We start from the raw sequence: 26,378 nt of genomic DNA on the forward strand, positions 1-26,378 counted from the left end.
CCTGAGTTGGAACTTGTCCAAATCCTTGGAGTAATAGACTCGGGCTTGGAGAACACACATGGAGTGTTCTAATGTGCACAAATGTTGCAGCCTCTGATTCACCTCTGACCAGGAAGTAAACATCAGAGGCAGTAATACTGAATGCCTACTATGTGCTGAGTGCTACCTGTTTCTCAGAGCAAATCTTGCCACAGGGAAGATTTTATTGCTGCCCTGGGTGCAGATGCAGTGGCCAAGGCCAAGTTTGCACAGGTCTTTATTGTATTGTATCCAGGTTCCTTCTACATCTGACCGCTGACCAACAAAACAGCCCCTCTCATTCCATAGGGTTTGAGTCTCTGCCTTCAGTCGTATAAGAAGACTTAATGCTTGTCCTTCTAGCAGAGCCTTCTTGAAATGTGTCTCCTGTAGTTTTGTTCATTCCTTCCAAGCCCAGCTGCCTATGGACATATAAAGGTGTTTATGGTCTCTCCTTTGGAGAATGCTGGTGCTAATATCTAATTGGCTTTGCAGACTGCTATTAGGAGACACAGTTGAAAATAAGGTGAGGTATGGTACAATAGCATTTTGAACTGTAAGCTTTACATTGTTTTGATGCTAGCCCTTCTGTAATTTTTTTCCAAACCTCAAAGTTTGTGGGAAAAACATGCAAATGAAGATTTTAAGGAAGGCAAAAGTTTAGTCATTAAGTGGAAATCTTCACAGGTAGTATTTTAAGGGATTTCCTATCAAGATTTATAAATAATAATCCTTATTTCATAACCAAAACTATGTATCTCAAAAGATGCAAAAGTGCTGAACTTTATTTACTAGTACTTCACTCTCAAGTAGCGGTTCTCAACCTGTGGGTCGTGACCCCTGTGGGGGTTGAACGACCCTTTCACAGGGGTCGCCTAAGACCATCAGAAAACACATATAAAGGGTGTCCCAAAATTCACGCAAGAAGTAATTTTGATAGAAAACACAGGTTTATAATTAAAAATCGTAAATTTTTTATTGATTTATAAAGTATACAGTCTAGGGTTATGTAAGGAATAGCACATCAGGTAAATGGCCTCCATGGCTTTGCTGGCACATACGCAAAGCCGTGGTCTTCATTGGTCTTCATTGTCCCTGCTCCTGGGCCATAATTGAATGCTTATCAAATTGAAGGGATTGAAATCAAAGGGCAACAGATATTAGAATCTGATTCAATAAACCAAGTAAAATTAGGCTTTTATTTTTTGTTGTTGTTAATGCTCACGCAAAATTCAAATCTTGCCTGAATTTTGGCACACCCTATATAATTACATATTGTTTTTGTGATTAATCACTATGTTTTAATTATGTTCAATTTGTAACATTGAAATTGGGGTCACCACAACACGAGGAACTGTATTAAAGGGTTGCGGCATTAGGAAGGTTGAGAACCACTGCAAGGGTTCCTGTTCGGATTCACATAGGGTTTATGAGAAAATATTACAACATTTTTTTAAAAAGTAGCTGTTCTGTTACAAGTATACAGTTGCTCGTATACAGTATAATATTGCTTTTAATGTAGTGACAGTCAGATGCAGGATTGGCTGGGAAATATAGAAATGGCTGTGCAGACGGCAGGTCTCTGGCTTAAGACCACTTCTAAGGAACGTAGATAATTTTTGTATTTGGGATGCCCACTAGAAATATATTTTGAATTTGGTTTAATAATTCTAAAAGATGTATTACAGAATTTTACACCTGAAACCTATATAATTTTACTAACCAATATCACCCTAATAAATTCAATAAACTTTTTAAAAAAACATAATATAATAAAAAAATTTAAAAAATACTGTATGCCATATATTATATAAAGTGAATACAAAATGCAAGACTATTCTGTAATACTATTTTGCAATATAAAATAAGTCAGTAGTTTATTTAAATATTTAATAAATTCTGAGTTAAAAAATAATTTTTTTGCTCATTGATATATTTGCATACCCAAACATTCCTTACCTATTTCCAAATTTAGGTTTTGTTTTAAAGACATTAAACAGTGTGATTAAAATAAGACTAAAAGTGAAAAATAAAAATTAGAATTGTTTAAAGAATTATGTTCTGTTGAATAAAGATAGGTCCATATGTTTTGGTTGAGAGATGCATAGGACTCAGAACTGGCAGTACATTTTAATCATGTAGGTACTTAACTTGGATTTTTTTCCCAAAGGAATATCATTCTTCTTTAGGATACAGATGACTTATAAAATGTATTTGTATATAATGGCTAACTTATTTTTCTATGATAAGAATGTTGAATCTATTTTTCTACTTGACAAATTATTCCATTAAGATCCATTTTAACTTTCAAGGAAAAAATAAGTATTTATCCTGAAACATGTTAAGAGCAAATCTTCATCTATCGTAAGAGTTACTTGACTTCTTTGGCTCCAAACCTTATTCATATAATGGAGTAATAACAATAAGGCTTTCCTTACAGGGTAAATGTACAAATTATATGAATTAATGTATAATGAAGAATTTAGAGCAGTACTTAGTACATTCTAAGACCTCAATAAATGTTAGCTGTTTATTATTATTAATTACTAGAGGCCCAGTGCACAAAATTTCGTGCATGGCACGGGGAGGTCCCTCATCCTGGCCTGCGCCCTCTCACTATCCAGGACCACTCAGGAGATGTCCAACTGCCGGCTTAGGCCCTCTCACAGTCCAGGACCCCTTATTCCTTACTGCTCACCTATGGTAAGAAGCTGGGCTCACGGCTGGCGAGCACAGCGGCAGTGGTGGGAGCCTCTCCTGTCTCCGAGGCAGCGCTAAGGAGCTGCGAGCTCAGCTTCTGGCTGAGCAGCGCTCCCCCTGTGGGAACGTACTGACCATCAGGGGGCAGCTCCTGCGTTGAGCGTCTGCCCCCTGTGGTCAGTGTGCATCATAGTGACTGGTTGTTCTGCCATTCAGTCGATTTGCATATTAGAGTTTTATTATATAGGATTATTATTATTGTTTTTATTATACACTACATCTTGACAGGCCCTCTAGAATGAGTTAGCTGCAGATTGTAACCCTAAGTAACTCAACTGATTTTTTTAAGTGGGGTAATTTATGAGTGTTCATTAAAAAAAAATTTTTAAAGTTTGTAAAATATATTGATTTTCAGTTTTAGAGTAGGCATTACCAGGCTATTTTTCGGGGGGGGGGGGGGGTAAAAACGGTTTTCTTGTTTGTGATGATATGCTATACAAATAGAGAGAAACATTGGCTATTTATTTGGGCTGTCGGGCATGCCTCCAGTTCTTTCCAACCTATGCCATTACATCAGAATGTAAATGAAAATAAAAGGGGTTAGCACACAGTCCTCTTTTGTCCCACTGCAGTTTGCACTTTGATCTTACAAATTACTGTTTTCTGATTTTGTTAGTATTTTGATACAGGCTTTGGAGAATCAATAATATGAAACATTTAGAAACAAAATGCATCTTGGTCAATGATAATTCTTGACTTTGGTAATGAAAGGCTGATTTGAGATAAATTAATACCCCAAACATCTATTCTTTGAAAAAAATGTTTTATTAGTGACAAACAACAGAATATGGCAGAGATGAGAAAGTAGGAGAGGTGTACTAAAAAAACTGTTTGAAATTCATGGAAGATTGTTTTTAGAACTCCTGCAGATTTTAGAAGAAAGCTGGCATAGCATTTTGAAAGGGTATCCAGGAGACAAATGGGCCTATAAATCTGGAGAGAGAGAATTTGTCTTTTTGAATACTGAGATATTGAAATTTTCTACTCTAACGGTGCTCTACCTGGTGTTACAATTAAGGTAGTTTGGCAAGGTTCAGAGCATACAGCTCAGCACGGAATCAAAACTTTTCTGGCTGTAGAGCTCTTTTCCTTGGGGCCTTTTCCAGCATCCAGTGATAAATCAATTCTTTCAAATAGTAATGAACATTTTTTGGGCTAAGTACCAGGCATATTGTATGCCTTCCCTACATCAGCTTGTTTAATCTTTATCCCAAGTCTCTGATATAGTTACATTTTTTAAATCCCTATTTTACAAATTAAAAAAAAAAATCCACTAAGGCATCAGTTTAGGAACTTTCGCTTCTATTTAGAGGTAGTAAGGGGCTGAGGTATTGATGCTTGAATAAACATGTGCTAAAATCCAAATTTAAAAATTACCAGTCTTAAATTGCCTCCCAACTGAAAACAGTTGTAGGATTTACTGCACTAGACAGGGAAGATCCAGGCATCCTAGAACTTTGGAAATATTATATAGGCCTTTCATGTTTATTGAAAAAATTTACAAATGCCTTTAGTAAAAATTCTGACTTTCATGTTCTTGAAGGAAAATAGTATCCCATAGCCCCTTTGTCTTATTCATCCTGGTGGATAAGTTACTAGCTTCTACTCAGATCAGAAATCCTCTTTCATTTGAAAGGGATAATTTGATTATATAAGTGTTCACGCTTAATATGTTTGTTCATTTGTTATACATCCAATTATTATTTTTCCTGGCAATCTCTTCTCAACCAAGCAGCCTTGTTTTTTCCAAACCAAAACAGTCAATCTATTTTCAGAGACAGGCCCTCCCCAAAATACAATTTGAACAGAGAAATAAATTCCTCAGACCCTGAACCTCACTGTGCAAGGAATATGCACTGGCACTTTCTGAGAAAGCCATAGTAGACGGAAAAAAACAATTTTAAAGGAAACGTGATAACATTCATTCTGAGTGACATATCTTTATTAAGAATGGGGTGAACAAAGAAAAGCATAACACAATCATATCTTTGGTCTCCAAATTAAAAATGCAAGTAATATTCTAACTGACAACTCCCCGCAGACAGTAAGTATTAGGAGATTGTGTTGGTAAAGGAGTTTTGCCGTGTCTTTCTCTGGTGGTGTAGGCAGCCATGGTTAGAAACAGGGCCCTTAGGAAGCAGTCTCTCCAGGGCACACTTCCTGTGCATGAACAGACTGAGAGCAGAGCCAGTGACCATCCTGATATTCCAATTATTTATTATTATTGCTTAGCTGATAGACCAGAGTACATATATTTAATAAGCTTATCAGAAAAGTTACAGAAATTCTTAGTATTTTTGAGCAGGTATTGAAAAGAGCCTTTTCATATACCCTGCTCATAGAAATACAAACTATTACATGCATTAAGGAAAGAAGTTTGGCAATTTGTGTCAAAAGTCTTTTAAAAATGCATACTTTTTGTCTTAGTAATTTGATTTCTAAAATTTTATCCTAAGGAAAATACAAAAAGTCTACATGACAATTTAATTATGAAAACTTTTATCTTGGCATTATTTATAAGAAACTCAGTGTTCAACAGTAAAGTTTTCTATGTCCGTATAATGTATGTGAGGATTTCTCAACCTTGACACTACTGATATTTTGAGCCTGGTATTTCCTTTCCATAGGCTCTGTGTTGTGCATTGTAGGATGTTCAACACCATCCCTGGCCTCTGCCCACCAGATAGCAGTGGTATCCCTACCTTCCTCACCCTTGTTGTGATAACCAAAAATGTCTCCAGACATCGCCATATGTCCCTTGGGGGGTGACATTGCCTCTGATTGGGAATCATTGATGTATAGTAAGCAGATTTTTAAATAGTTTTAAATGAATATTTAAAAGTGAAATACTGAATATCTTGTTAAATTAAAAAAAAAAGGAGGGGGAGTGGGGGAAGCCCTAACCGGTTTGGCTCAGTGGATAGAGCATCGGCCTGCGGACTGAAAGGCCCCAGGTTCGATTCCGGTCACGGGCATGTACCTTGGTTGTGGGCACATTCCCCAGTAGGAGGTGTGCAGGAGGCAGCTGATCGATGGTTCTCTCTCATTGATATTTCTAACTCTCTATCCCTCTCCCTTCCTCTCTGTAAAAAATCAATAAAATATATATTTTTTTAAAAAGGTGAATATTTGCCACAAAAAAAAGTAAGATACCAGTAGACCAATTTAGAGGATGTAAAGTTTCTTTAATGGCAAACAAAGGGTTGCTCTGACGGTTCTGTGCAAAGCCAGACATTTCCAAAGGATCTGTCAGAGCAGCCCTGAATAACATAGCCACCCATAGTATGTCCACATGAGAGGATCCTGCCAGGTGATGGAAACTTTCTTTTTGTGGTTCCAATAGGAATTTAGGGATTTTTTTACTTTAACCCCTCCCCCCAGGCCCACCCTATTTTCAGCTTTTCCCAGGATTTGGCTTTTCATCTGCCTTCTCGCCTAGTGCAAATACATAATCTGTATGAACATTCCTGAATTCACTCTGAGTCTAGATGAATCAAAGTTTCAATTCCCAGCCTCCCTCAAGAGACCCAAGCTTTAGGTCAACGTGCTATGTGTCTTCTCAACTGGTTAACTGGTTCAGGATGCTTTTCCTTAAGAAATTTTAAGTTTGCATAAATGCATACTTATTGTAAAAGTTACTTTTTAGAGATAACTTTACATGTGATTTAAAAGTTAAACACTTTATTTTTAATGTTTATTATTGAAACTATTTTCTAAAAGAGAACAATAAATTATTTAAATCATAATTCTTAGGGAAAAGAATTAAATTGATTTTAAATATCTTGGACAGCTTTTAATAGATTAGTCCTATTAAGAGGACTATATGAATGAAGCCATTCAGATTCTGGAGGTCCAGGAACATATGTCCCACGGATGAAGGGCAACTACTGTATACAGGATAGAGGATATGTGATATTGGACAGGCCTAACAAAAAGACAAGAGAGTCCAGGAAGCTTCATGGAAGAAATAGCATTTGCAAAGGGCCTTGAAAAAAACCTAAAATCCCAGCAGTCAAATAGGAGCCATTGCCAGTGGGCTGAAGAGCATGGGAAAGGCAGACCAGGATGGCAAGGCTGGCAGAGGCAGTGTTGCACAGTGGGCCCTGCCTGGGCTTTGGATCTCTGGTTCTGACATTTACTAAGTGCCCACAGCTTTCCCATCCCCATCTGTAAAATGCAAAAAATACCTACGTCATAGGACATTTGTGAGTATTCCATGGGAAAGTTTCTGGCACAGAAATGCTTAAAAGAAAAAAAAAAGTTTTGTGTTTTGTTTTTTTTTTCTATTTTCTAAAAACAATGGGTCTTTCAGTTTGGGGGGAATAGAGAATAGAAAAGAAATTTTATCTTGGAACTTTTTACAGAGATCTATAAAAACCATAGCATCATGTTATTCTTGACCACATCTAATTTGATTAATTTACTGAAAAATAGTTCATAAGGGTTTAAATTAATATGTTAGTATGAAAAACAGTGATCTATGGTTATTCCACTTTTCTAGAAGTTCTTAGAGGTATTTTGAAAGCTAAGCATCAAGAATACATTGTCTAAATGATTAGTGGTCTCCAAATTAGCAATGGGGTTCCCTGTGTGTTGTTCACATTAAAATTCATTTTTTCTTTGTTCTTGGATAGTGACCCACTTCCGTGCTTAATGATGTTCTTCACAGGCTAATATTAGTGCTAGTTCATCATCTCTAAGTACCCAGTAGTTGGGGACCATTCTTAAAAGTGTCTAGATATGACCTAGACTTGTTGCCCATGAGGGAAAGCGGGCATGGCACAGACAAGTCATTGTAGTTATTGTCCAGCTTCATCCATACTTCCCAGAAGCTGCTAGTGTCCTGTTCTCTTCCTCTCCTACTCCCTAACCCAGTGATGGCGAACCTTTTGAGCTCGGCGTGTCAGCATTTTGAAAAACCCTAACTTAACTCTGGGGCTGTGTCACATATAGAAAATTTTTGATATTTGCAACCATAGTAAAACAAAGACTTATATTTTTGATATTTATTTTATATATTTAAATGCCATTTAACAAAGAAAAATCAACCAAAAAAATGAGTTCGCATGTCACCTCTGACACGTGTGTCATAGGTTCGCCATCACTGCACTAACCTCTCCCATCCTCACCCATTGCTACTCTTTCACTCTCTCATTGTGATAAGAACATTTTTCCTAAAAGTAAAAGTTATCATAAAATGTAATCCCTGACCTATCCTCCCAGTTCCTTGACACATGTTTTCAGTGCGCTGTGGAAATTGGTTTGTACTTCTCAGATCAAATAGTATTATCTTTTTTTAAAACAGCTGTCCCCTATGGACAGTGTATGTTATGAGACTTAGTGCCATTTAGCATTTGGAATTGTTCTTTCTTCTTGAATTGGAAATAAGAATTAGCAAAATTTACCATGTTATGGCGTCACAGCATAATTTCAGAGTCTGTCTATAGGGACAGTATTTTTGGTAACAGGGAACTATTATACAGGCAATGCTACATACCAATTAGTTGTATTAAAATATATATTATGCACAGCTCTGACTTGGCTTAAAAAGTTTCCTTGACAACATCATTTAACTTCTTACTGTTCTTTTCATGTTGCTAGTATAAATATCTAATATGTTTTTGTTCAAAACATCAATTAGGCTTCAGTATAAGCTTTATTAATACAGATCTGTTATTACAAGAAGACTGCTGAGCTGTGATAATTTGCACAGCAGGAACAATAAAATATCTTCTTTCTGTTTGGTTCTATCCCAGAATACTTGGCTTTTTAATTTTTTTAACAGAGCCTTCCAGGATCTCTTTCACAATCATAATGAAATCTTTATAGCTCTGATAAGCAAAAGCATTGTTTTCTTCAAGGGTGAACAATGGGAAGGCCCGAAATTACAGATAGATTTAAAAAGGCACATATTAGTTCTAGATCCCCACTTCTAATATCTTTAATTGTTTTCTCCATGCAGCCAGAACCCCCCACTTCCTGAGGATTCAGAATGTGGAAGTGAATGCCGGCCAGTTTGCCACTTTCCAGTGCAGTGCCATTGGCAGGACCATGGCAGGGGACAGGCTCTGGTTGCAGGTACAGTAACTCATTTTACCAATTTATTAAAAGTCCAGTGGGAAGAATACCTTCCCCCTGGGGAGGGGCCCAGAGAACTGGATCAGTGCCAGGTCCTAATGGAAGATGGATGGTGTGGGGAGTTTTCCGGTACCCTTTCTTCTTAGTAAGTGGCCAGAATACTAAGAGTCCTAGATACGCTAATTTGTCACAGACCTTGTTTTGAATTTGTTTTTCCCCCTTTACTTGTGCTTAGCCATCTTGCTTTGAAGAGCTGATTGTCAAATTACTTTAAGAGCATTATATTAAAGTACAAATAGTACCCTCTTCCTACTTTTCCTCAAGAAAAATCCAAACATTTTCTCTCCTCTCCTCTCCTCTCCTCTCCTCTCCTCTCCTCTCCTCTCCTCTCCTCTCCTCTCCTCTCCTCTCCTCTCCTAATTTCTCTCTCTCTCTCTCTCTCTCTCTCTCTCTCTCACGTTTATAGGCCCTTTTGTAATGTGAATTTAGACAGCAATAAGTCCAAACTTAGACAACTTTAATAACACATCTTTTACCTTTAAGAATTTCAAGTAGACATTTTCCAGGGTATTCATAATTTGTGTGTTTTACAATCCTCAAATTTCTCGTGTGTATTTTGCATGGCAAATCATTTCAAGGTTAGATCCATGGTCTCAATGATTCTGACAAAATGAGTGACCTGCCCCCCTTTAACCCGAGTGTTACCCACTTTAGGCTCTAGGTTTCATTTACCCTCCCACGCAATTCTCTAATTTCATTCTTTTTCTTTCTTTCAAACATTGATGTGCGGGCTGCTCATTCTTCACTCTGCGTAGTGTTGACTTTCCCCCTTTCCTTTCTGGTTAATTATTTACTTACTAGAAGCCCGATGCACAAAATTCGTGCAAAAGTAGGCCTTTGCAACCCCGCTGCCTCAGCCCTCGCAGCCCTGGCTTCATCCTGAAGGTCGTCCAGACAGTCATTCCGCTGTTCAGCCACTTGGCCGATTTGCATATTACGCTTTTATTGTTATAGATTGTGTTTGTTACTGGGCTGCTTCATGTTCTAAGCCCTCTGTCTTCTATTCCTGTTCACCTTGGTTTCCACTTCCTGCAAACAGACTTTTCCTCGGTGCACATCACCTCTCCAGCTTCTATTATACCTCTTCTGCGCTGTAATAATGGTTGTGATGTGTTACATTTGCATTATACTCTATAATTTTCAAACCCTTACCCTTTCAATCACCACAACTGCAGTAAACGGCCATTTATATTCCTCTGTTTCTGGGGAAAATGGAAGATAGCCAAATGTGCTATCCAAGATTAGTCAATAATGTGTTGGTAAATGGGGAATACATTCTGGAGGAGTCTTCTTAAGTATAGCTGGGTCCTCTGGACAATTCCTCACCCTTGTACCTTGATGTCACTCTCTTTTCTCATATCCTTCTGTCCCTGCTAGTGTCCCCTGGCCAGGAAGGAGGAATGTGTGTAGAGGACTGAAATTGTACCTACCAAATTCATCTTTGCTATTTCTTTCTCTCCAAAAGTTGTACAATCATTATTTTAAAAGCTTTTGCAGTGTGTGAAAACTGTGCCTGACCCCGTTCTTCAGTATTTGGCCTTTTCCTTTTTATCCCACTTTCCAATTATCTTACAATCTTGATGTTAGTGATTGAGAATTATTTTCTTAGTGGTTGTTTAGTATTAAATTCTGTCAAGATTCACTACTTATGGTAATTGATGAGACATTTTTAATTGGCATTTTTCACAATGCATTAACGACCTTTTAAAAATGAAAATATCCTTCTCATCTTTGATTTATCTCTAGAAATCTTAGTTTTTATGGAAAATTTTTCTGATATTTATATTAATGTTACTTGAGAGAATACAATATAAAGTCTAAACTCTCTCCTCAACAGAGTCTTATATGTTCCCAAGAATTTACATGCAAGTTGAGGGATTCAATTTGTTCTTTCTGCAAACTGGACTTGGGGTGCTCATGCTTAAACTTGAGCATTCCCTTGGGGGTTGGAGATCTTCAACTATTACAAAGTAGAGGGTTGTTTTAAAGAGAATCTCTCATGTTGTAGGGAGAAAGCTAGCTGCTATTTTAAACAAAAAAGGGGGGGGTGCTTAGTGCAGAGTTCTCAACCCCGACTCCACTACTCCACATGGAGAGGTTTGTTTGTTTTTGTTTTTTTGTTCATATCCAGTCTATACCAGGATTCTGATTTAATTTGGTCTGGGGTAGGACCTGCCCTCAATATTTTGTTAAAGATCTCCCAGGTAGTTCCAGTGTGTGCTCAGGGTTGACAATCACTAGTCTGAAGCAAAGTGCAACACGTGTTTCAAGTTCGGAAAGGAAAAGGTAGCATAAGTTATAACTGGCACCTGTATTCCTTTCTGACTCTCATGATGAATTTCCCATATATACAAGGTCTCCCCTGCTTTTGTTCTATTAAATTTAATCATTGTATTGGTAAATTGTTTTTATGATTAATCTATTAATGTTGTTGTCTATTGCCCAGTCCTTTATTGCTCTTGTTACCATCAGTGACTGCTTATTGCCTGCAGATTTCCACATGATTGTGTCCAGAAAGGGGTGACAAAGATAGAACTGTTATAGCTTTGAAATTCTAAGTGAAACTTAGTTTGTCCTGGACTCAGTATGCTATTTGGTTTGTGAATCTTTGCGATGTTAGAATAATTTTACTGTTAAATGGCTTATTTCCTGTGGTAAGATAGGCATTTTGTGGAGAGATGTTTATTTTTTAATAGCTGATGAAATAAGACTAGTGCCCTTCACTTGCAATCATGGTTTCTAATAACCTGTATGTGAGGAGTGGCGTCCAGTAGTCATGAAGATGTGCAGCAGGTGATGGTTTCACAGGGCCCTCCTGCCCTCTCGGTGCTGTGCCCAAGTCCTTTGCCACAGGCCATTCTCTAGATGTGGAGAGAAGCAAACCTGGAATCATGGACCAGGTCTGTGTAGTCTATAGATATGACTATGGACATTTCTTCCTTATTACACTAATGTTGTAACAGTTCAACAAAATGCTTGCCTGCATATAAACTCACTCACATCCTCAAAATAATTCTCAGATCCAGGGGGAAAATTGAATACAAACATTTTTTTTTCAGTCATTTTATAGTTTTAATCTTCCCAATAGTAAGTCAAGATTTAGAAATTAATCATGCATCTTTATTTGGAGAACATCAATGTTTTGGGTATCATCATTTACAATAATTTGTGTTACTTGTGCTAACATCTTTTGAGTTCTGCAATAGGTATTTTGCATAGAGTTTCATGGGTGTATGGCATGATCTTAAACTTCTTTTGTAGGTAAGGGGGTTGAGGGGTTGATTGTCTGAGGTCACAAAGTTAAATGGCAGCCCTTGGAACAGTACATCTCTGTGTCTTACTTTTGCTTTGCTACTGATTAATTATACTCCACTATGCTGTCTTCTCATACCCCAATGCTAGGTGAAGAGGCCATATTCACTTACCACTTTATTACTAGAATTGGAATGTGACGGGCATTCCATGATTAACATCAAGGAGCCTTCCTGACAAAATTAAAAAGCCCATATGTATTTCATGTACATATTGACCCACACCTAAGAAAAATGGTCAGTGGTGTGATTGTTTTAAAATAGAGATTAAATATGATCACTGTCAGAGTCTTTCACAAAAATATAACAAATAAATTTGATGATGACACTAATGAAGAAATGTTTATGGTGAACAGATGCAGCCAATCTGTTTACATTTTCTTTGTTATATCTATGGGCCATACAGGTTATTGCCAAAATGGAATCAGTATTTGTAGAATACAAAACAACAGAATAAAACACAGTACATGAACATCTATTATTATAACTGCAAAGTACTTAAAACACCTTGCAGACAATTACAGTAGGAAGATAGCATGAAACTATTTTTTATAGTACAAAACTGATGTGCAATGGATTTCTTGAAGATACTTGCTATGTGCTATCAGATATGGCAGTCTATGCATACAATATTGATGTAACCATGGGAGATAATAAAATGAAATGTATTTGCAAAATCATTCAAGCACCCAAAACATGACGATATTTCTTGTTATTATCAACTTTCTGATCACTTGTGAAGCTTACATTAAAATATATATATATATATATACATATATATATATATATACATATATATATATGTGTGTGTGTGTGTATATATATATATATATATATCACTGAGAAGAGAAAAATTGAGTTTTAGATGTTCTTTTTTATACTTACAGATTATTTGCTGATGTACAATTTCTTAGTTATATATTTTTATGCAGTCCCTGACACTTTAAGCCATATATGATTGTATTAAGTTGCTATGTTCTTTCTTAAGTATTTAAATTTTATTTTCCTACATGTGCTTGCTTTCGCTGAGAATTAATATTTATAACACCTATTTCAGCATTTTAATAAATAAAGATGATCACCAAAGACAGTGTTGATATCTATAAATCCGCAGCCTGTGCACATTCTTTTCCAGGAAACACAGGCATCTCTACCCTCTTCTATATCTGTTCAGTATGGGCATTTTTTATAACTTCTGCTATTTAATTCATTTCTCATACATTGAAGAGGTTCCTCTATTTTTACTCTTCTTTGTGTCTTAATCAGCTCGGGCTGCTTAAACAATCTCCCATAAACTGGTGGCTTAAACAGCTGGCATTTATATATCACAGTTCTGGAGAGTGCAAGTGCAAGATCAGGGTGCCAGCATGCATGCAGGATTCTTAGTGAGGGCCACTCCCTGGCTTGAAGATAGCCTTATTCTTGCTGGATCCTTGCAGAGAGAGAGGGAGGGAGAGAGAGAGAGAGAGAGAGAGAGAGAGAGAGAGAGAGAGAGAGAGAAAGAAAGAGAGAGATTGATTAATTAGATATCTGGGCTTGCCATGCCCATATAAAGGGACTAATCCCATCATGATAGGGGCCCCACTCTCATGACTTCATCTAAACCTAATTATCTTCCAGAAGCCCAACCTCCAATGCCATCATATTGAGGATTAGGTTTCAACATATGAATCTTGGGGGGACACAAATATTCGGTCTACAGCCTTCAGCTACAGCATCAAACTCAGAAGTGGGTGGGACATGAAAGTGGTTCAGCCTCCAGAACAATGGCAGAAAGCAAGGAGGCAGTGGAGATGGGAGCAGTGAAGACGCCTTTTCAACAGTAGATGGATGGCCTCTTTCCTCAAGCCAGGGATTTACATGTGCATGTTGGGTGAAGAGCAGCTGGTGAAAAGAACCTTGAAAATAATCATTTTCTCTTGACAGATCTCGGAGCCCCTATCATTATTAAATGGCTTACTTTTTAGAATCACAAAATTATATAGCATCTGAATTTAACGGAACAGGCTTTACATTAAATTCTTCATTTGATTAATAAGAAAACAGAAGCCCAGAAAACGTTGGAAACTTTAACACAGTCATATATTATGTATTTATGTCACTTGGACATTTTTCTTCATTGCTCAACCTTGTATTTCAAGTAAAATTGGCCTTTGAACCAAATATTCGTAGATTTACTGTGAAAATATCTTTGTTAACTTTAGAATCTTCATAATACAATATATTTGACTTTTTCTCTTTTAGCCGACAGCTTGGTGTTTATTAGAAGTAAGGCATCAGAGTAGTATTTCAAAATGATGTCATAACATGCATCAGTTTGTAGGAATAGAAAAGAAAATCGAGTGGCGTTATCGTGAAGAACTCATTAAACATGATGGTTGCAACACAGCATCTAGAATAATACCTGTCACATAACATGTACTCAGTAAATACCAGCTCATGGCACTTGGCTTGATGACTGCCTAAAGAAATCCTGTGTCTCTCCTCCGGGTGAATCTCAAAGGTCCATAGTTGACCAGGAAAACTGGCACAAACTCTGTCTGACTTTCTGGGGCATTTGTTTTGGGTTAATTTCCAGAGGAATGGGCTTTGAGGAGAGAGGGCCATATAGAACATAGTGGTACTTCCTGCTATTTCAGAATATAGGGCAAATATCATTCAAAGTTAGAGTAATTTTAGAAGCAAATGTGTTCAATAATATATTGTCTTTTCAAGCCCCCTTTTCCTAGGCAGGTTAATTCTCTATTGTAAAAGTTTGTTCTCTAATTCCCCTTCTAAAATTTTTTCTTGCCATAGGACCTCAGTTAAGTGTAATAGCAATAAACATCTATTAAGGATAATTTGAATTCTCACCATGACAACAGATCTTTGTCACAGTAATTGATGAATGAAACCTTCCCCACTCATTTTTTTGTATGACATGTAATTCAATATGAGCTCTTAATTTTAGAAGCTTCGTTTTCTAAAAATACTTTTCAGTTGGGATCAAAACATTTTTAGTTGTTGGGCCAGAGATATTTTTGATAGTTTGATATATAATTCCACTTAACTGAGTATAAGCTACCCAATTGTGAAAAAAGTATTTTCACCAACGTAATAGATTTCTCTCATTCCCTTTCTGAGCTCAGATCGTTGTGACCTGTTTCTGAGAGAAAAGAAAAATCTTGAGATTTTGCAACTTAAAATTATTCTAATAAAATAGCTACTCTGACCTATAGGATTTTGCTAAAAAAATGAATAAATTATAAATTGAATTAATACCATTTACATTACTGACTTCAACAGATATGTTTGAAATAAAATAATTACAATTCCATTTACTGGACACCACTGTGTGTGAGGTGCTCTGATAGGCTATGTTTAGGCTCCTTATTTCCCCCCTGAACTGATCCCTAGGAGAACTCTCTTTCTTACATGCCCATTTTTAGAAGGAATATAGGCTCAGGAAGTTTCAGTCATGTTTTCCCCCGAGTGGCCCATTGCTAGCAACAGGAGCTGGCATTTGAACCATGCCATGCAAGTCCAGAATCTGCATTCTTAACCATACTGCCTCTTGCATAGTACAAAGACATAAGTATTTCCTCATGGATTCATAAGCATCATGTAGTGATTGATGTAAGTGATACTTTTTATCAGAATTTAAAATTAAAGTTATATTTACATGTGTGGAATTTTGCTTTGGCTTTTGTGCTAAGGGATGTATACATTTGGTCAACTTTTCTTGGTGGCTTTTAGTTTCATTTATAGATAATCAGGGGAAAAGTTACAACTGTATATGAGAACAAATTTGCCATCCTGTATAATAAAAGGCTAATATGCAAATTGTCCCCTCAACCAGGAGTTCAACCAGGAGGCAGGGCTGGCTGCCAACCACACTCGGCCCCTCCTCCCGGCTGGTCCCACCCTGATGGGGGGGGCAATTGGGGGCTGGGCTGGCCATCCAACCTCCCACGTCCCCTCCCCCTGCCAGACCTCACCTGTGCACAAATTCATGCACTGGGCCTCTAGTTCCAAATAAAAGCCATAAAAGTGATTTGAAAAGAAGTAAAATTACAGTTCCCTGGGCAAGCTTAACTTGGGTATTTTATACCATATATATTAAAGCATAAATTTAACATCACTTACCATCATAGAAAATATCAGGAATGCATAAAAAGGACTGTCTCTGGTTGCTATAGGAACCATTTGCTCCTTAAAGTTATGAGTTGTTAAAATCTCATGCATTATTGTTCATATATATGATACAATATTGAGCATTCAGACTGAAAACATCAAAGCCTTGTTATGTGTTTTAATTTAGTATGATTTTGGATTACCTTAATTTGAAGGTTAAGATTTATTTTACATTGATGAAATAGTATGACATGTCTAGGGAGGTTGTAGGAGAAATAAATTGTACTTTGTGATATTACCTGACTTAGTCAAAGGAGATACAAGCAGCTGGTGTTTTGAGTAGGATGCACCAGGTAAAGTGGGAGGAGCATTAGGATTTCTCCTCCAACCCAACCTGAAGGTCTCTGGGCCAGGATATGAAATTGAACTTGGAAAATTGCAGGTCAGGCTAATTGTTTGTTTTTGACCCAAGAACCATAAAAGCATTTATTATTTTTTTCATTTTATCAAAAGGTTCATTTGTTTATCTTGCTTCCAAGAATCTGCAGTTCTGTCATGAGAAGGAAAGGAGGAAATGGTCATGCTTCAGAATTCCCCTGATTGAGGTTCCAGGATACTAACACTGCTCAGCCTCTTCTGTCTCCTTTTAGAGATCCAGGCCTTGGATCAAAGGTCCTAGAGAGTTTGGACACTGTTAGGATCTCTAGGTTGTTTCTCTCTGTCTCTTCTTTCAGGAAGAGAAGGGGAAAACGGGCAGTGGTTCAGCTGGGAGGTTTATGAATCTGCCTTAGGTGGCCTTGAAAGTCCTAGAAAATTTTCAGTCTAGAAATCTGGAAGTAGGTTCCAAGTAAAGAGGGAGGAAAGTTTACTAAGGTCCTTCATTGATTTGGAAAGAAAATTTGACAACTTTTGTTGGGTTTTAATTTTCAAAATCTCCTTAGGACCATACAAGTAGAATAGAGAACAAATCATGCTCCCAGCGTGACCCAGTTTGAGACAAGGCCATGGACATCTCTGAGTGGCACACAGTCACAGCGAGGAAGTTTCTACAGAGGATGAACTTTGAAATCATGAAGCAGGCCATTGTTCTCTTCTGCATCTCTCCTGCTTATAAAAATGCCATCCTTCATTCCCTTCACTCAAAGGAAAGAGGGTTGGCTATTGCCCAAGTGTAATAAAATTATGTTTGTCTGTGTTATAAGAAGTGATGTCCACCAACCACAAAGGAAAAGTGGCAAATTATGTAGTTTCTGTTTATTCTTAAAATTTGAAAGCTAATTTTGACTTTCATTCAAGAAATGAATATTACACACATCCCGTGTGCTAGATATGTGATTGTTACTTATGAAAATGTTGCTGCAGAATAAGGCAGCTACCTACCCCTAGGATATGGTTTCCTTTGCCAAACTGTCTTTTCACTCCTATTGAGGTGGTACCTTTACCATATAAATGGCTTGATTCTTTTGCAGGAAGTAAACGATACCTGGACAAAATGGTTCTTTGATTCATGTAGCACTGGAGTATGTATAAGCCAGCAGCAAAACCATCATTTTTTCCTGGAGAAATAATCATGGTTAAAATAGTCATTCAGAAATAGAAACATGGGAGATTACTTCCTAATTGCTTCTTTGAAGAAAAGTTTTTTACTTTTATTATAGAAATTTTAAATACATTCAGAGGCAGAGAGAATATTATATTCAGCATCCAATTTTAACAAGTAACAATATGTGGCCAATTGCTTCATCTATATTTCCACCTGCTTCCCGTCTGATTATTTTGAAGCAGTCTCAGTCGTCTTGCATTTAACTTGTAAATGTTTCTCTAAAATAGGAGTTGGCAAACTTTTTCTGTAAAAGACCAGATAGCAAGTTTTGCAGGCCAGTCTTTGTCGCAGCTATTCAATTCTTCCAATGTAGCAGGCAACCAGCCACAAACAATACATATAAGGAATGAGTGCGGCTGAGTTCAGTACAGCTTTATGTATGGACACTGAAATTCAAGTGTCATATAAGTTTCATTGTCACAAAATATTATTCTTTTGATTTTTTTCTACCATTAAAAATGTAAAAACTATTCTTAATTTATGAGCTGTACAAAGCAGGGCAGTGGCAGAGGCGGTGGGGCACAGATTTGGCCCCAGACCCCTGCTCTAAAAGATAAGAACCCTTAAAATCATAATAATTAGTCACTATGTAAGCCTTAGATAAACAGTCTTCACATTTCCTTGGCTGACTTATAACTTCATTTCTTTTAGCAGATTCTGATTATTTGCATTATGATTGCATTGTGTTTATGCTTTGAAACTGTATGATTATACCCTAAGTCCTTTTTATCATAGGTTCTCCATCCATTTCCCCTTATTTATAGTGGTTGTTAGTGTTGTTGAAACTGTGTTTTTCCTCTTCAGTTTTCCATATCTTGAATTTTGCTCATTGCCTTCTGGTAGTGTCATTTAATCTGTTCTGACTAATATTGTATTTCTAGCATATTATGGCTCCTTTTGTGATCTTATCAGTCATTGATGATTACTCCTAGGTTTATTACTTAATTGAGGGTTGGGCTGCAGAATGGCTCAATTATAGCAGTCATTTTTGTTTAGTAGCTAGAATACTTCTAAAAAGAACTCTTTGTCCTGACTGGTTTGCCTCAGTCTATAGAGCGTCAGCCTGCGGACTCAAGGGTCCTGGGTTTGATTCCAGTCAAGGGCATGTACCTTGGTTGCAGGCACATCCCCAGTGGGGGGTATGCAGGAGGCAGCTGATCAATGTTTCTCTCTCATTGATGTTTCTCTCTCATCGATGTTTCTAATTCTCTATCCCTCTCCCTTCCTCTCTGTAAAAAAATCAATAAAATATATTTTTTAAAAAATAAAAAGAACTCTTTCATATCAACTATTTGGTTACCCTGATATATAAATCATAAAGGGAAGATGGCATAAATACTTGATACTTTGTTATTGTTGTTGTTGTTTTTTTTAGCAAGTTTTCAAAATAATGATGTAATTCACTAACATTACCTGAAAGTGACCAAGTGGGTTATTAATATTATTGTCATTGTTTTCATTGGCATTATCATCAACTTGTAGATTGAACACATTTGATGTATTTTGATCCATGATACTTATTATCCGTATTGCTGCACAAATCTTCCACACCTAAACAGTGGGGCATACTCAGCGTGGATGATCCCTGCCCTGGGCCATCTGAAATGGCTTTCTTGCTTTCTGGTGTGACAGTATATTCCAGGCTTTTTTTTTTTTCATTTTCCACCTTAATGACCTAGAATCAGCTATTTCTTCAGGGAGTCCTGATTCTTTTTTAGTGGGAATTGGTCATTAGAAATTATAATCTGACCATAGAGGTACTCATTACTGCTATTTAATTCTTCTGGATCTTCCCATAAGACAGAGCTAGAATATATACACATGTACACATTCACACATTTAAAAATAAAATCTGTGTCCTGAGATCATTCTGATAATTCCAGTTCAGAACTATAGGGCTTTCAGCCTCCATTATCTTGTATCTTTATCTTTTTTCAACTATGTTTTCTGAAAGAGTTGTGTATTTTAATGCATATTGATTGAGGAAAAGTGATGTTCTTAGCAGGCCATGTTTATGACTAGCCTAGTCTTTTAATCATGGATGGTTACTCAGGCACTGCCATCTTCCTCATATTAGAGTGCCATTATTATAGTTTTGAAATAAACAGGGTCAAGTCCCTGCCTTCCACACCCAAACCTTTAGCCCAAAAGGAAATGTTAGTCAGTGTCAGGCTCATTAGTCTGATGAGGCTGGGTTAATTCAGTCAAGAGTTGGATATTGCCCTATCTGGTTTGGCTCAGTGGATAGAGAGTTGGCCTGCAGACTGAAGGGTCCCAGGTTTGATTCCAGTCAAAGGCATATGCCCGGGTTGTGGGTTTGATCCCCAGTAGGGGGCATGCAGGAGGCAGTCGATCCATGATTCTCTCTCATCATTGATGTTTCTATCTCTCTCCCTCTCCCTTCCTCTTTGAAATCAATAAAAATGTATTTTTAAAAAAGAGTTGAATGCTTATTTTAATACTAAAGAACTTCTGATTTCATTGATATTCATAATTACTGCACTTATTATGTATATCCTATATTATTTGGATGAACTTTTAGATGAAACTTAGACACAAGTTGACTAAATAATATTATTCAAATATTACATATATATAATGAAATGAACTATATATATCAAAATGAGGTTCTAAATTTCTAAATCAATTTTTTTACTCAAACACACTTATAAAGGCTATATGTTCAAATAATTTATCACTTTGGATATCTGCATATTACTTGGCTATATCCATTAGTCAATTAAAGTATGCTTGTGAATATATATTTATAGTACATGATAATGTAAGTAAGGACTTTTGTTTCCAAATTGATAAATATTTGGGTTAGCTTGGTTATGGCCTAGAAATCAAAGGTGAGTACTATCTCTTTTTTAATTAAAATAAAAATATATGGGCTCCAGAAAGTAGATTTGCTAAGGCATTCAATTGTTGGATTTAGATTACATAAAATGTTTCAAACAAAATTATTCCAGGCACTGTTGATACTATTTGTGATCCCAGTGTTAAGAATTTCAATCAGTATCTTACAAATGAGCATATTGTAAAGTGGGATAATAGAGACTATTTTCCCTATTGAATAAATGAGAATGCAATTTAATCCCCACCTGTATGGCTAAGGAAGGGTGACTGGCCCATATCTCCTCTAAGCTTTTGCACTCAGAGGGGCTACAAATTGCCTGGGATTGATTAATTTTCTCCAAGTGCTGCTAACTTCCTGGACCTCAATTTCTTTCAATCATTGCCCTGATTATTGCAGAACTATTTCGGAACGACTTAATATGTATCTTTTTGCTGGTAAATTACTGCTCATTTAGAAGTCCTAGAGTTAGTCCACTGCACAAAGAAGGTTGTAAGTCTAATTTAAATAACTGTAAGTACTTTTTTTTTCTAGTAAAGATTCTCTTGTGTTTATAAAAAGCTGTATTTAACCCACCAAGATCATTTCCTCTCACAAATGACCATTATGGTGGTTTCATTAAGCTAACAATCAGTCAGCATTTTTTTTAACAACCCTGGACATTCAGATGCCATGCTTTGCTCTGAGCATGGGGTTTTGTTCTCAACAACTGGGCCCTAGGCTCGCCTTCCAGTGACCTCTGAGACTGTAGAGAACAAAAGGAATGCCCATCCTCGGTGATTTCCCATTGTCCTGCTGTAATGGCTTTAAGAACATAGTGCTACTGTCCTTAACAGGACTGCCTCCTTCTAATAGTGAAAACTGAGCTAAAACTGGCCGACAGATTTACTCTCTCTACCCAAATGTATATTTTCATCATTTCATTCTGCCAGAATAATAAAGCATTTCCCCTGGATGCTCAGGAGTACTGGAGGTTCTGAGCCCATTGTCCTGTCCAGTCATCCCTGTCATGAGGAAAGGCACACAGGGAAGGGGACTCATGTGCTGTTTCACACCTCCTTGCATCAGTGAAAACTGATGGACACTGTTACCTACACGTCCCTGTTGAATTCTGACCAGAGGAAGGCTATCTGGGGACCAAAAGGCATTTCAAAATCAAAGTCATCAGTCACCCATTCAGTGCCTAAATCCCTTTTAATATTACCATCAGCCCTCCCTAGGATGCACCAGGCATGGTGTTCATGCTGGAGAAACAGCAATAAAAATCCTGGCAAAGATCCCTGCCTTTGTGGAACTGTATTCTAGGAGGAGGAAATAGACAATGACTATAACAAGTAAGAAAGTAGTATGTTAGCAAGTGATCAGTTGCATTCAGGAAAAGCTAGTCAGGACATAGGGGTAAGCAGTTGCCATGCAGATCAGGTTTCAGTGTTAAATCCAGGGTCTGGGTAGGCCTCCCCGAGAATATATTTGAGCCGTGATTGGAAGGACATGGAATTAACTGCCTGGATAAGTTGGGGAGAGCATTCTAGGAGGACCAAGGCAGAGGCCCCTAAGGAGGATTGTACCGGGGGGTAAAGAGACATAGGAGCCTGGCTATGGCTGGAGCTGAGGCAACAGGAGTAGTGGGGGACCATGGCAGAGTGATAGTGGAGTTGGCGGGTGCGGGGAGGGGGGGGTGATGGTGGACACGGGTGGGTAAGACGGGCTGTGTACATTCTTGGAAGTCACTCTTTTATTCCCAAATCTGAAAACTGAACGTTCTCCATATCTCATTTAATAGCAAAACCTGCCCATTTTTGTAATTCATATGGTGACAGACATGACCTGAACTGATGTGAAGCTACTGATGACCTCTGTTTTTCCTCCTGATAGTCAATATTCATATCTTTTGATACAGAAATACCAATGTGTCTGGTTAGAGGGTGCTGACTCAGGCTCTCCGGAGAACATCACATAATATACAGTATATGCACCTTATAAAATTAAAAATATACTAAATTCTGAGGTACATTTTACCCAAGAGTTTCAGGTAAGTGATAGAGCACCATGGCCATGACATTCAAGTACAGGTCCTATTTCACATGGCCTGGTCTTTCGGTGTCTGAAATAAGCTCTCCTCTCCCTCTGGAGTTCTGTTTCTCAGCACTTACTAGCTCGTCACCCGTGGAGAAGACCAGCCCATCAGTGTCCTGCTTACATTCCTCTGAGCAAGCCTACTGCTCGTTTGCTTCTCAGAGCGCGGGCTGCCAGGAACATATGCTGTCTTCTGGGAGTGCCTCCTAACACCACCTCTCTAGATAGTTTATATTAATACAACTGAAAATTGAATTATATATTTTAAAAAATTTCTGATTTATCTTTATTGTTGAAAGTATTATAGATGTCCCCATTTCCCCCCCATTGGTCCCTTCTACCCTGCCCCTACCTCCCCAGGCCTTCACCACACTATTACCTGTGTCCACGGGTTATGCATATATGCAAATAAGTTCTTTGGTTAATCTCTTTCCACCCCCACCACCTCGAAATATTCATATACCTTTAAGTGATGAAGGTGTGCCTAAGTATCTACTTGCAAAGTCTGATTTAATAAGGAGGAAGTACACTATTGATTTGCATTTATTTATATTTATGATTATCTTGTTAAATTTATTGTTTGGCTTTGTTGAAGTCTTTCTTTAATCCCATTTAATTCATTCGTGTTGATTGTCAAAGGCATTAATAGTACATGTTGGAGGAAATCAGGAAATAACCTGAGCCAAAGCTCCAGAAACATAGCATCCGCCCCCACGCTGATGAGCAGCTATGTGCTCTGGTGGCTCACAGGTTTCTTGTCCACACCGCTTGCCTGTCATTAGTCCCATATTACTCTCCTCTTGCCCACAGTGATAACAAAGTGAAGAGCGAGATCTCTCTCTCCACCCAGTGCTCTGTGGACATTCTCTCATTTTCCCTCCATTAACCCATTCACGGTAAATGCCTTATACAGGTGTATCATTTTTTATCTTTTATACCACATTTTACTGGACCTTTTCTATATTTAGGTACACAAATATTGGCAGTGTATTGCAATGGCCTACAGTATTCAGTATAGTAACATGCTGTACAGGCTTTTAGCCCAGGCTATACCATACATTCTAGGTATGCAGTAGGCTGCACCATCTAGTTTTGGGTAAGTACTCTGTGATGTTCACACAAGGATGAAATCGACTATCAACACATTTCTCAGAATGTATCCCCATTGTTAAGCAATGCATTACTTTACATCTTCGTAAAACCCCAGGTTTTTTTTTATTATCCTGATGCTCATTGTATTAGTGTCCTATTGCTGCTATAACAAATTACCACAAATTTAGTAGCGTTATGATCATACAGATCTGGAGGTGAGAGGTCCTAAAATAAGGTGATGGTATGGCTGCTTCCTTCTGAAAGCTGTCGAGGAGAAGCTGTTCCTTGCCTTTTATAGCTTCGAGACTGCCTTCATTACTTGCTCATGGTCTCTTCCTCCATCTTCAAACTCATCACTCCAGCCTTTGCTTCTGTGGCCACATCTTCTACTGCATTTGACTCCCCTGCCTTCCTCTTATGTTGTGATGACATTGGACACACCTGGTTAATCTAGCTTAATTTTCCCATCGCCAGATCCTTATTTTAATCAGCTCTGCAAACTGTGTAAGGGAACATATTCACAGGTTCTGGGAACCAGGAAATAGATGTCTTTGAGGGCCATTATTCTGCCTACCACAATAGTGGGCAATGTTACTAACGAGGGACATGCTGAGCCTAAAATATTCTTTCATTTTCCTATTGGTTTCCCTGTGAAAGATTAGTTGTCCAGTTTTAGGGCCTGGGATATAAATCTGTTCACTTAACAACCTCATATTTCTGTTCTACCAATGCCACATTTTTTTCCACTGAGGCTATTATTATTCATAGAATCAGCAAATATTTGTTGGGTTCTATTTCTTGTGCACCCATGTAATGAGTGAGCTGTGATTCTTGACTTGTGAACCTCATAGTCTACTAGAAAAGAAAGATGTTTCTGCCATACAATACATATTTTGTTGATTTTATTCCTTAAATATCTTTAGAATCCTTTTCTTCTTCTCATCTTTAATTTTGTCATTTGTTACTGATTTCTGAAAATATATAACCAACTTTCCTTGGTGTCAGTTGAGCTCCCACACTCTTCCCTTCAGTCCATTACCATACCCATAGATGTGTTCATGTCACCGTTTTGCCTAAAATCCTTCCTTTCCTGGCATCAATGTAAATGCTAATCCTCAACATGTTATATTCCTTGGCGTGGTCTCTCTTATGCTCATCTTTCTAGCTTCATCATCTGCTATTCCTAGAAGCACTTTTGTTCTAGCCATGTGGAATAAATTATACTTCCCCCATGCTCTCTTGTCTTGACTCTTGCAGAGTTTTTTTTTTTTTTGCTCACTGGGCTCTATTCTCCTCTGTTGGTGACTGCTAAGCCCCTGTTTATCCTCAAACCGGGCCTACAGTAGCTTTTCTGCAAAGCCAATCCTTACACCCCTTTCCAGCAAGGTCCTCTTTTCCTGGGTTTACTGTTTTAGGCAGTTCATTGCTCTGTACTATAGCTACTGCCTTTTTCTGTTTTCTCTAATAAGACCGTAAATTCAGTTAGGTGAGGAATTGCTCCATGCTCCCCTTATATTAACCAAGTATGTGCATCTTAAAACATTTTTACTATGTGTTGGTTGAATGAATGCTTGGACCTCTGTACATCTGAATGATTTACTAGAAAATGATCTGCAGATTTGAGCAAGATTTATGATTTTATATGGATCCTAAATTTGAATGATTGCTAGTTAGCATTTGGTTTCTTCTTCCTATGTACTTTTTTAAAGAAGCTTAATCTAACTTTCTATGTGATTAAATGTATAGGATTTAAAAAATAAAAAAAGAAGCTTATTCCTAAGAATTATTGTGATTAGAGTTATATGGAGTTGTTAGTTTGAAGCTTTTTATTTTAAAGGATAAATCTGTGGCTTGAAGATAATAATTATGAAGCAATACCCCTCTCAACATATGAATAAACTCAAAAAGGAGGTTTTATTAAACTTGAGTGCCCTCAGTACATACTTTGAATATTTGTGAGGGATCAGTGAGTATATACTTTAAAATCTTTTGAATAAACATTCTGTTGAGATAAGCTTATTCATTAGGAAAATTGCTACGGGATTACTATAGAAGTATATCCTTATAAGATCCATGCTACAAGTAAGTAAATAAATAAGTAGATTGCACTTTTTGTTATTGTTATTAATAAACAAAACAAATGGTTACAGATAGGAAATCTGCCTATATCCATACGACTTAATTTTTTCCCCTCAAAACTGGAGATTAGATTTATATTTTTAGTTTGAAAGAAGACAAATTAATTTTATGGAGTAGTAAGTCTAGTATTACCCTTACTGATAGAATTTGATTATTTATTTGGTGGAGAGGATGGGAGATCAGATGTCTGGAATACAGGGAAGAATGGTGTAATTAATAATGCTAGATAGATTTTTTAAAATACTTTTATTTATTTCAGAGAGGAAGGTAG

At 37.4% G+C, this 26,378-nt stretch overlaps 1 protein-coding gene across 1 annotated transcript in view; it reads left to right on the forward strand.

Annotated features, from left to right (window-relative positions):
• PTPRM (protein tyrosine phosphatase receptor type M) overlaps positions 1–26,378 on the forward strand; it is a 482,851-nt gene that overhangs the window by 102,309 nt on the left and 354,164 nt on the right. The window contains exon 4 of the mRNA XM_081097861.1: positions 8,741–8,856. Coding sequence (XP_080953987.1) covers positions 8,741–8,856 — 116 coding nt within the window. The remainder of the gene's footprint in view (positions 1–8,740; positions 8,857–26,378) is intronic.

The sequence above is a fragment of the Myotis nattereri genome (assembly GCF_964212035.1).
Source record: "Myotis nattereri genome assembly, chromosome: 8".
In the NCBI taxonomy this organism is placed as follows: domain Eukaryota; kingdom Metazoa; phylum Chordata; class Mammalia; order Chiroptera; family Vespertilionidae; genus Myotis; species Myotis nattereri.